We start from the raw sequence: 10,248 nt of genomic DNA on the forward strand, positions 1-10,248 counted from the left end.
GCAACATTTTTCCAGTCTTCAACTGTGTTCATGCGACGAACAACCGTATAAGTCCAAAAAAACAAAAATTGAGATAACCATGTGACTTGAATGTATGTGTGCCACTTTGTATACAGAATCACTTTGGGGGTGTGTTCGCGCGACCAAAACTCTGTATTTTAAATTTTAAAATAGTCTCACGCGGAAAAACCGTTTATGTCCACTAACGAAAAATGGAGACGCCGGTTGCTTTCATGTCCGCTGCGGACATTAAACGGCAAAACCTCGGCAAAAAAAGGAGAGCGAACATGAATGAATGGAAGGACAGAGCAAGGAAGTCTTTGAGGGATGCTGGGAAACCATATGTGAACCGGAGAGGAGAGCAAAAACGAGGAAAAAGTCCACCGAAAGAGGTGAGTGAAAGAACCGTATACAAAGTATCTAACTTAGCAGCTACTGTTACAGTCAGAGGGGCGTGTAGGCTCCTGCGCGTCGTCTAACGTTACTACAGTTCATTCATATAGCTCACTCTGTTTAACGGATCAATTCATGAATGGGTCGAAATTAATGCTGTAGGCTACTACTCCTTATAACCGAGGATAAATGAATCGAAACATTATAGCTGCGTTTGATGTCTGGCTAGCCAGTTACTTTGTAACGTAGCTGGTTACAGTCAGGGGGCATATTACTGGGCGTCTAACGTTACTAATGTTCATACAGCTCTGACTGTTTAGCGAATCAAGTCATGAATGGGTCGAAATGAAAGCTGAGAAAATTAGACTTTGATTGCTTTATGTCTCTGAAATAAAAAAGTCATTGACGTGTTTAAAATATTTTGATATACTTTTTGGATCCCATGTTACCATTTATGCAACACTTTGTTTTGTGATATTGTATGCTATATTTGTTTGTTACTCATTTTTTAATAAATAAAAGGTAATAATAAAAAAATGCATTGATTGTGTAAGCTGTTACGTTATATATTATAGGTAGTAACCTTAATAGCTGCTAATAGCTCTAGTGTTCTATAGCTATATGTAACAAAAAAAACTCTAATGTGACTTTGTTTTTGTTAAGGGCAAGGTGTGCAAGGAGACGTATCCCAGGCAGTGTTCAAGCCTAACAGAACAAAGAAAACTCCAGCTCTTCACAGAGTTTTATGCTGTCTCTTATGAGAGGCAGCAGGCTATCATTCTCTCTGGTTTGGAGCAGGTAGGCTAACTTAAGCAATTCATGACCATATCATGTCAACAGTATGCAATGCATCACAATGTAGGCCCATGAAATAACCAGTGAATTGAATACTACTGTATGCCTTCAATTCACTAAGACTGCACATGTGCCTGATCACTGTAAATGTTAAATTTTGTGAGGATGGATGAAGGATGATCAGCATCAAGTAGGCCACCAAGTGCATTACAGTCAGACCACAGCGCTTTGGTGCCCTAAAATGCTTATTCATTCTCCTAACCAAAGCCTACTCACGTACTTAATGACCTTAACCTGACAGCTCTACAATACGGCTAGCCTGCTACGCTATGGTAAATGTCTTTTTACTTCATGTCTTTTTACTTCTAGCACAAGGTGAGTCGCAGACGACCACGTGGGCCTGACACTGAGATTACTAAGAGGAAGTACACCTTCAAGTACCATGTGCAACAAGGAGGCCAAAGACTTGCTGTTTGTAAACTCACATTTATGTCAGTCTTTCAACTGACCAACAGTCGCCTACAGGCAAGTTTTATATAGCCTAGCCTTTTCCGTTTGTTAACTTTTTATTACATGCATGATTTTAATTAGATACATTGTCCATAACATATTTATTTAAAGTTACTTATCTTTGAAAAGGTTATTCAAGAAAAGTTAGGCAGTCAGTCTGAGGGAACAGAGCAGGTAGCTAAAGTCAGGTCTCCATTAGAGGACTTCAGAGGAAAACATAAGAACAGGTAAGTAAAAAAAAACAAATCTTGAAGGACCTCATGCTCTCGTCCTGTTAGTTTTTAAAGCTGCACCATTGTCACACCTACAACATTCCCTGGTCTAATGGTGCACTGGACGCTGGCATTATAGAGCGTTGGGTGCCTTGCCACCCTATAACGCCAGTGTGCACATACCGTAATGGTTAGGATTCAGCTCACTGTTGTTGCCCAGTCAGGAAACATATTTTTGCACTTTGAAATCGATATCAGAGATAAAGTGCTATGCAAATGTAATGTATGATTATTCTTTGTATCATTACAACATGTGGATCTTAAAGGGATACTTCAGCTCTGGAAAGATTAATGTGTATTTAAAATGGGTCATTTATGTAGTAGAAATGTGAAATTATTTTTGAATGGAGCCTTCTAAAAGCCAGAAAATGTATTTTTGATTTATGGGGATGAAAGACAACAACTCCCAGATTGCAATGCTAAAATGCACACATCAATCAATCACATGTTTAGCATCCATGTAAACACTACATTCAGATTCACAAATCGGAATAAATTCAGTTAGATTGAAACAAAAGATGTGCATGTAAACAATGACAATTTTTGCGTCATCGGAGGATTTTTCCCAGACAAAAAATACATAAATCTCTCATCTCAGGGGGATATGAGGGAGAAAAGCATTGTAATTCGAAAATACTAAAAAGAATTCGGTTTTCTAATGATACAAAGCTTAATGCTAAATCTTGAAGTATCCCTTTAATGACTGTATGTGAAAAACAAAATCCTATAGTTTAGAGGAATGTTTATAATTATACATTTATGGTCACAGAAACAATGCAATTGTGCAAAACAGACCAGCATAGTTTATTATATTTCCCTTGTTCATGAGTTGTGGTGTTTATTTTTTAGGCCTCATAGCATTCATCCTGCAGTGAGAGAGGGTATAAGAGAGCATATCTTGAGCTTCCCACGCCAACCGAACCACTACTCACGGATGAAGGGAGATGTGGAGAGGGAGTACCTGAGCCCTGATTTAAACCTGCTCCGCATGTTCCGCCTGTACAAGGAACACAATCCAACATCCACTGCAAAGTTCTGGCTCTATAGGGACATCTTCAAGCAGCAGAACCTCAGTTTTGGGCAGCCAAGAAGTGACACTTGTGCGAAATGTGACGCCCTGTTTTTAAAATTAACAGCTGCTACAACAGAAGGAGAAAGGTTGAAGATCGCAGCCGAGAGTGAGCTTCACCACCGGAAAGCTGAAAAAGCGTACACCCAGTTGCAGGCTGACACAGAGTGGGCCAAAGCCAATGATGACTGCCATGTCATTTGTATCGACATGCAGGGGGTAGTGTTCACGCCAAACCTGACACACTCCAACGTGTACTATCAACGGCAGCTGGCCAACTACAACCTCTGTATCCAGGAGATGGGCACTGACGATCCTCCTACAATGTGCCTCTGGCATGAGGGCATCGCTCACAGAGGTTCCATCGAGGTGGCAAGCTGTCTTTTGAAGTGGGCAGAAACATCTTTTGCTCCCCTAGTCCAGGCAAAGGAACGGAAGCTCGTCATCTATAGTGACCGATGCTGTGGGCAGAACAACAACTGGCGAGTCCTAAACCTCATGGCCCTGCTCGTATCTAGAAGGTACTTCAGTCAGATAGAGCAGAAGTTCATGGTGTCTGGTCACTCCTTCCTTCCCTGTGACCGTTCCTTTGCCACGCTGGACAAGAGGCGTAAGGTGTCCACACTCCACACCCCCAGCGATGTCGCCGAGATGATCCGTGGAGCCAGGCAGCAGCATCCATTCAAAGTCATTGAGATGAAATGTCCGGACTTCAGGCAGCTCCCTGATGCAACATTAAAGCGTCCACCTGGCTTGCTAATCACATCCATGATGTGGTTGAAAGTGACAGGTAAAAAACAAAAGAGTAGGTCTTCTGAGATTAACAGTGTTGGGGATATGTGCGTGAAAGAAGAATCTTTATTGAATTTCTTGTTGAATCATGATTTCAGCTGCTGATCCATGGTGTGTCCACACAAAAGGGAGCCACAGCCTCTACGAGGGATGGAAGACCTGGCTGATCACCAAACAGAGGAAGAATCAACCACCTCCAGCTCCCTTGTTCTCCACCACGTATGCTCGTGCTTATGAGGACCCTCTGCCCGTCAAGAAGGAGAAGCACCGGGATCTTATGAAAATGCTAGCCTACATGCCACCGGAGGCCCAAGCATTTTATGGGGCATTAGAATGCGAAGAGTAGCCTGGTATGTGTAGGTCATGTGCAGGGTAAGGTGGGGTATATTGTGTATATTGTGTAAAATTAATCATAATAGTAGTTGTAGTTTATCTTGTATGCCTTATATTATGTTGTATAATAGGAATATATAGTTATTTATTTAGTAAATGAATGAATGGGGTGATTTATGAAATGTATTATAAAATGGTAAACTAGCATATGGAACCATAGCAAGGAATGATGATGATGTATGTCTGTATTGTAAATATGTATTGTTTACAGTTATTACTGTTGTTTATTGTTTGTATGTATTGTTGATTGTATGTACGGTTTATTGTTTGTAATGACGTTTATTTTCTGTACTATAAGTAGGCCTATGTATTGTTCATTGTTCGTACTGTATTGTCTGTGTTTTTGTTCTGTGATTTATGTTGGTAAAAAAATTAAAGAAATTGAAAGAAAGAAATGTTTAATATTTTCTTTAAGGTTCTGTCACTGTATTAAAACTAAGATAAAGGAATCAAATCTCCAGTGGTTTAAGTGATATGATGAATTGGACTTATACTGTTATTCCACATTAACTGGACTTATACTGTTCTTCCACATTCCAGAAATGTAAATTACTCTAACTTTTTATTTTTAAGATTGATACTAAAAAATCTTATCTCATTAGAATTGTGAAACTTTTGTTGTCTATCTTCAAGTAAAAAAAAAATATATATATAATATTCAGAGTCCAAATTAAAAAAATGTCATTATTCAAAATTTGAAAATATGGACTTATATGGTTCTTCGTCTCAAGCCCTCAACTGTTCAATTTTGGTGAGCTCTTGCAAATTGTAGCCTCTTTTTCCTATTTGTAGTGGAGATGAGTGGTACCCGGTGGAGTCTTCTGCTGTTGTAGCCCATCCGCCTCAAGGTTGTGCGTGTTGTGGCTTCACAAATGCTTTGCTGCATACCTCGGTTGTAACGAGTGGTTATTTCAGTCACTGTTGCCCTTCTATCAGCTCGAACCAGTCTGGCCATTCTCCTCTGACCTCTGGCATCAACAAGGCATTTTTCTTTTTCGGACCATTCTCTGTAAACCCTAGAGATGGTTGTGCGTGAAAATCCCAGTAGATTAGCAGTTTCTGAAATACTCAGACCAGCCCTTCTGGCACCAACAATCATGCCACGTTCAAAGTCACTCAAATCAACTTTCTTCTGCTCGGTTTGAACTGCAGGAGATTGTCTTGACCATGTCTACATGCCTAAATGCACTGAGTTGCCGCCATGTGATTGGCTGCTTAGAAATTAAGTGTTAACGAGCAGTTGGACAGGTGTACCTAATAAAGTGGCCGGTGAGTGTATACACCTCTTATCATTGATTGCTGAGTGCACTCCACTCGTGTTAATTAACTGAACGTGCTCCTCCCGAACTTAATAAAACATAATTTATTATTAGCACATTATAAACATCTACATTTGAGCAGATATCCAAGAACACAGTATTTCATAGTAAACACTGGTCTAAACATTATAATTTTCATCATGTTAGTGTAAACACTTAGCCTGGGAAAACACAGACAACTTCCGGCAAATTTAGATTTGCTCTGAAAGTTAGTCTGGCAAAGAGCTCATTAAAGCTCATTTCCAATCCGCCGAAATCGAGGCACCAATCAGAAACGTTGGGGCGGGCTTTACACGATGATGACAGCGCTGGGATTTTGAAGCAGATTTTGTAGCCTACATTACAAAGATGGATTCCGCCGTCGAACATCATCAGCTATCCCTGTGAATCAGCTATCCCAAATCGCTGTTTTAAGCGATTTGAACGTTTCCTTTTTGTTAAAAACCGAGCAAAGAACAACACTCGGAGATGTTTCTCCCCCCGCTCTGCATACGTCATCTCCTTCATCGCTCTGATTGGTTTTAGGTCTATCCGCAACGTCCGTTGGTGACGCCCCTCTGGAAATGATTTGTCTATGACGCTTTGCCAGACCATAACTCAGTTACAACTGAGAATGGTCTGGTTTTAACACTCGTACTAGCCTACTTTTATATCACGATGTGTTTAATATTATAGAGCATATAAACATCCTAGTCTCGTACATATATTTATTTTGCATTTAAAGGTTGCCTACCTCATATTTCAACATGGTTCCGTTGATTTCATACATTTTAGTCTGGCAGCATTTCAACTATTACAATGTGAAATTTATGCAACAATAACACGCTAACTTATATAAGTGAGAATACATTTTTTACCTTAAAAATCTTTCGGTAACACTTTAGAATACGGTTCCTTCGTTAATGAATAACTACACAAGAACCAATGAGTAACACAATATTAACAATCTAGTAACTATTATTAACTAACAAGAAACCCTGATTAACGAACTAGTAAGTAATAGCGCACAGATGAAAGTGGTAGTTCACTATTAACTAATCAATAACTACTGTTTTTTTAATGCTTCCCAGAGAACTACTGAAAAAGTTTATTAACAATCTAGTAACTACTACTACTTCAGAAAGTGCTGAAGAAAGGAAGGGCATAAAAGATCTAACAAGCGAACTTCGACGGCAACTCTGCAGACTGAGAAGGGCAGAAAGGTCTCTGAAACTGAGGAAGGAGAAGGAGGCTAAGCGGGCTCAGTTCATTAAGGACCCATACAGGTTTACCAAAACCCTGCTGGGGGAAGCAAGATCCGGAAGATTGACTAGCCCCAAGGAAGTTGTAGAGGAGTTCTTGAAGGAGAGCCACAGTGAGGCCCTCAGGAACCAAGCCTGTGGTGCGCACCCAAAGATCAGCAGAACTGCCGAAACTCCTGAGGAAGAGCTTGATACCAGTGAACCAACATGGAGAGAAGTCCAGGACATTGTGCAGAAAGCCCGTTCAGCATCTGCCCCAGGACCAAGTGGTATACCTTATAAAGTATACAAGAGATGCCCGATGCTCCTCCGCAGGTTATGGAAACTGTTGCGAAGGATTTGGACAAAAGGTATCATTCCAGCATTTTGGAAAAGAGCAGAGGGGTGTTTTGTACCCAAGGAAATGGACTCCTCCGACATCAGTCAGTTCCGAACCATTTCACTCCTAAGTGTCGAATGCAAGGTATTCTTTTCTGTCCTGGCAAAAAGGATGACTACCTACATGGTGAAGAATAAATATGTCGACACATCAGTACAGAAGGGCGGCATTCCAGGTTTCTCCGGGTGCTTGGAACATACGGGCATCCTCAACCAGCTGATCCGGGAGGCCAAGGGGAACAAAGGAAACCTAACGGTTGTCTGGCTCGACTTGGCTAACGCATACGGTTCAATCCCGCATGGCCTCATCAATATGGCTATGGAACACTACTATATCCCCCACCACACCAGGGGTATAATTACCAGCTACTTCGGAGGATTTAAACTACGGTTCAAAACTGCCCAGTTTACAACTCAGTGGCAGGACCTTGAAAAGGGAATCGTGACAGGCTGTACCATCTCCCCCATCCTGTTTGTCATGGGAATGAACCTGCTCATAACAGCTGCAGGAAAGGAATCCAGAGGGCCAACAATGGAGTCTGGCATTCGACAACCTCCAATAAGAGGCTTTATGGATGACCTTACCATAACAACTTCAACCCATGTGCAAGCAAGATGGATCCTGAAGGCACTTGATGACGTGGTAACATGGGCTCGGATGAAGTTCAAACCAAGAAAATCAAGAAGTATGGTGATCAGAAGTGGAAAAGTGACCAGCAAGTTCCAGTTGCGAGTACAGGGGGAGATGATTCCGTCAATTGAGGAAAACCCAATTAAGTGCCTAGGGAAATGGTACGATGCATCCCTGACCGACAGATGCAACGTTTCTAGGACAGAGAAACAGGCAGATGCATGGCTGAGTAAGATCGAGGGGTCAGGACTACAAGGAAAGTTCAAGACCTGGCTCTTCCAGCACGGTCTGTTACCACGACTCATGTGGCTACTGACACTTTATGAAGTACCTATGACAGCAGTGGAAGGAGTCGAGAGGCGAGTGAACAAACACCTTCGCAAGTGGCTCGGAATCCCACCAAGCTTCACGTCAGTAGGGCTTTACACCAGGTCTGGTCAGGTACAGCTACCCCTATCATCAGTGGTGGAAGAGTTCAAGGTGGCAAAGTGCCGGGTCGTGATGATGTACCAAGACTCCACTGATGAAAAAGTCAGAGAAGCAGGCGTCACTACAAGATCAGGACGCAAATGGGCGGCTGACACATCAGTGGCGCAAGCAGAAAGCGCATTGAAGCTGAAGGACATCATCGGGAACCCATGCGTAGGGAGGCAAGGACTCGGGTCCACACACTTCCAGCAGTGGGGTAAAGCAGACCCAAGGCAGAGGAGGGACATGATTCAAGCCGAGGTCCGACACCTGGAGGAAGAAAGGCGCAGGTCTAGGGCCGTCGAACTTGGAGCACAAGGTGCCTGGACAAAGTGGGACCTGCCGAAGCGGAAGATCACGTGGCCTGAGATCTGGAGACAAGAGCCCTTTCGCATCTCCTTCCTACTCCGTTCAGTTTACGACACCCTTCCATCACCAACAAACCTCCACAGGTGGGGAATGAGGGAGGACCCATTGTGTAGGCTATGCGGAGGGAGGGGAACAATGGCGCACATACTGGCAGGATGCAAAACAGCTCTTAGCCAAGGAAGATACAGGTGGCGCCATGACAAGGTTCTCGGTGAACTGGCTGACATCTTGGAGCAGGAGAGGCAGAGAAAGCGCCAGAACAGTACAAGGCCGGCAAAATTCATTCAGTTCATTAGAGAAGGGGAGAAACCACCAGCTCCCAAGAGGAGGAAAAAGAGCCTCTTGCAAGCAGCACAATCCTGGGAGATGAGGGTGGACCTGGGAAGGAAACTAGTCTTCCCCCAGGTTGTGTAAACATCGCTGAGGCCGGACATGGTCCTTTGGTCTGAGGAGGCAAGGAAGATAATCCTAATTGAACTGACGGTGCCGTGGGAAGACGGGTGTGAGGTGGCCTATGAGCGGAAAGCCACCAAGTACCAGGACCTCGTTGAGCAGTGCAGGGCCAAAGGGTGGCAGACCTGGTTATTCCCGGTTGAGGTCGGGTGTAGGGGTTTCCCGGCGCAGTCTGTGTGGAAGACACTCACAGCTCTGGGTATAGCAGGAAGGGAGAGGAAGGCAGCTGTCCGTAGGTTGGGTGAGGCAGCAGAAAGAGCGTCTTGCTGGCTCTGGAATAGGAGGGAGGAGTTGAGCTGGGGGCCAGGAGGAGGTGGGCAGTGACTGGCCACCACTGCCGACCCGCCAACTGGAGGGTGTTGTGGTTCAGGGTCGAAACACCCCATGAAAGTTGGATGCCACCTGATGACATCTTCTCCTGGCTGAAAGCTACAGTCATGCAATACAGTCAGTGACTGAATTAGATAGCATCTGTAAAGATGTACTCAATAGTATTAACTAAAAAGAAACTCTGATTAACGAATTAGTAAGTAATAGCGCACAGATGAAAGTGGTACTTTATACTTCTATGGGAATTACTAATTATTTGGATCCGCATTCTAAAGTGAAGATCATGGGAACTAACTAGTAATGTGACTCAAGTGTTACTACATGATCTAGTCATGATTGGTGCAACCAAACACAAAAGTCATTTCAAGCGTTTGAGATATTTGGTGAACTTTTAAATATACATTTAGAAAATTTCTTTAGAAGTATGTAGTAACATAGTCATTACTAGTTAGTTCCCATGATCTTCACTTTAGAATACGGATCCAAATAATTAGTAATTCCCATAGAAGTATGTAGTAACACTTGAGTCATTACAAGTTTGTTACCATGATTCTTACAGTAGTTACTAATGAAAAGCCAATACAGTGTAGAATCTTCTAATCACTCACAAGATATCCACACACACAGACACACAGACACACACACACACATATATATATATATATATATATATATATATATATATATATATATATATATATATATATATATATATATATATATATATATATATATATATATGAGCTAGGAGATTTTTTTGGGAGGTAGGCTAAATAATAAAATAACTGTATATGATATTTGGGTGGCTGAACACTCAATATGCTCCAGTACTCAC

At 42.4% G+C, this 10,248-nt stretch overlaps 1 protein-coding gene across 1 annotated transcript; it reads left to right on the forward strand.

Moving 5' to 3' along the window:
• Window positions 1–2,904: 2,904 nt before the first annotated feature.
• LOC130085801 (uncharacterized) lies at window positions 2,905–9,044 on the forward strand. The gene is made up of 3 exons (XM_056251756.1): window positions 2,905–3,829; window positions 3,930–4,166; window positions 6,646–9,044. The coding sequence occupies exons 1-3, from the start codon at window positions 2,905–2,907 to the stop codon at window positions 9,042–9,044; spliced, it is 3,561 nt and encodes a 1,186-aa protein (XP_056107731.1).
• Window positions 9,045–10,248: the final 1,204 nt, after the last annotated feature.

This window comes from Rhinichthys klamathensis, unplaced genomic scaffold, assembly GCF_029890125.1.
Source record: "Rhinichthys klamathensis goyatoka isolate OS25496 unplaced genomic scaffold, OSU_Roscu_1.1 h1tg000090l_1, whole genome shotgun sequence".
Lineage (NCBI taxonomy): Eukaryota > Metazoa > Chordata > Actinopteri > Cypriniformes > Leuciscidae > Rhinichthys > Rhinichthys klamathensis.

Excerpts from the sequence above, each read along its gene's own strand:
- LOC130085801 (XM_056251756.1), top strand. The coding sequence starts at position 2,905 with ATGAAGGGAGATGTGGAGAGGGAGTACCTGAGCCCTGATTTAAACCTG. Across the intron at positions 3,830-3,929 it reads GATGTGGTTGAAAGTGACAG|CTGCTGATCCATGGTGTGTC; the intron begins GTAAAAAACAAA and ends TCATGATTTCAG. Across the intron at positions 4,167-6,645 it reads ATTTTATGGGGCATTAGAAT|TAACTACTACTACTTCAGAA; the intron begins GCGAAGAGTAGC and ends TTAACAATCTAG.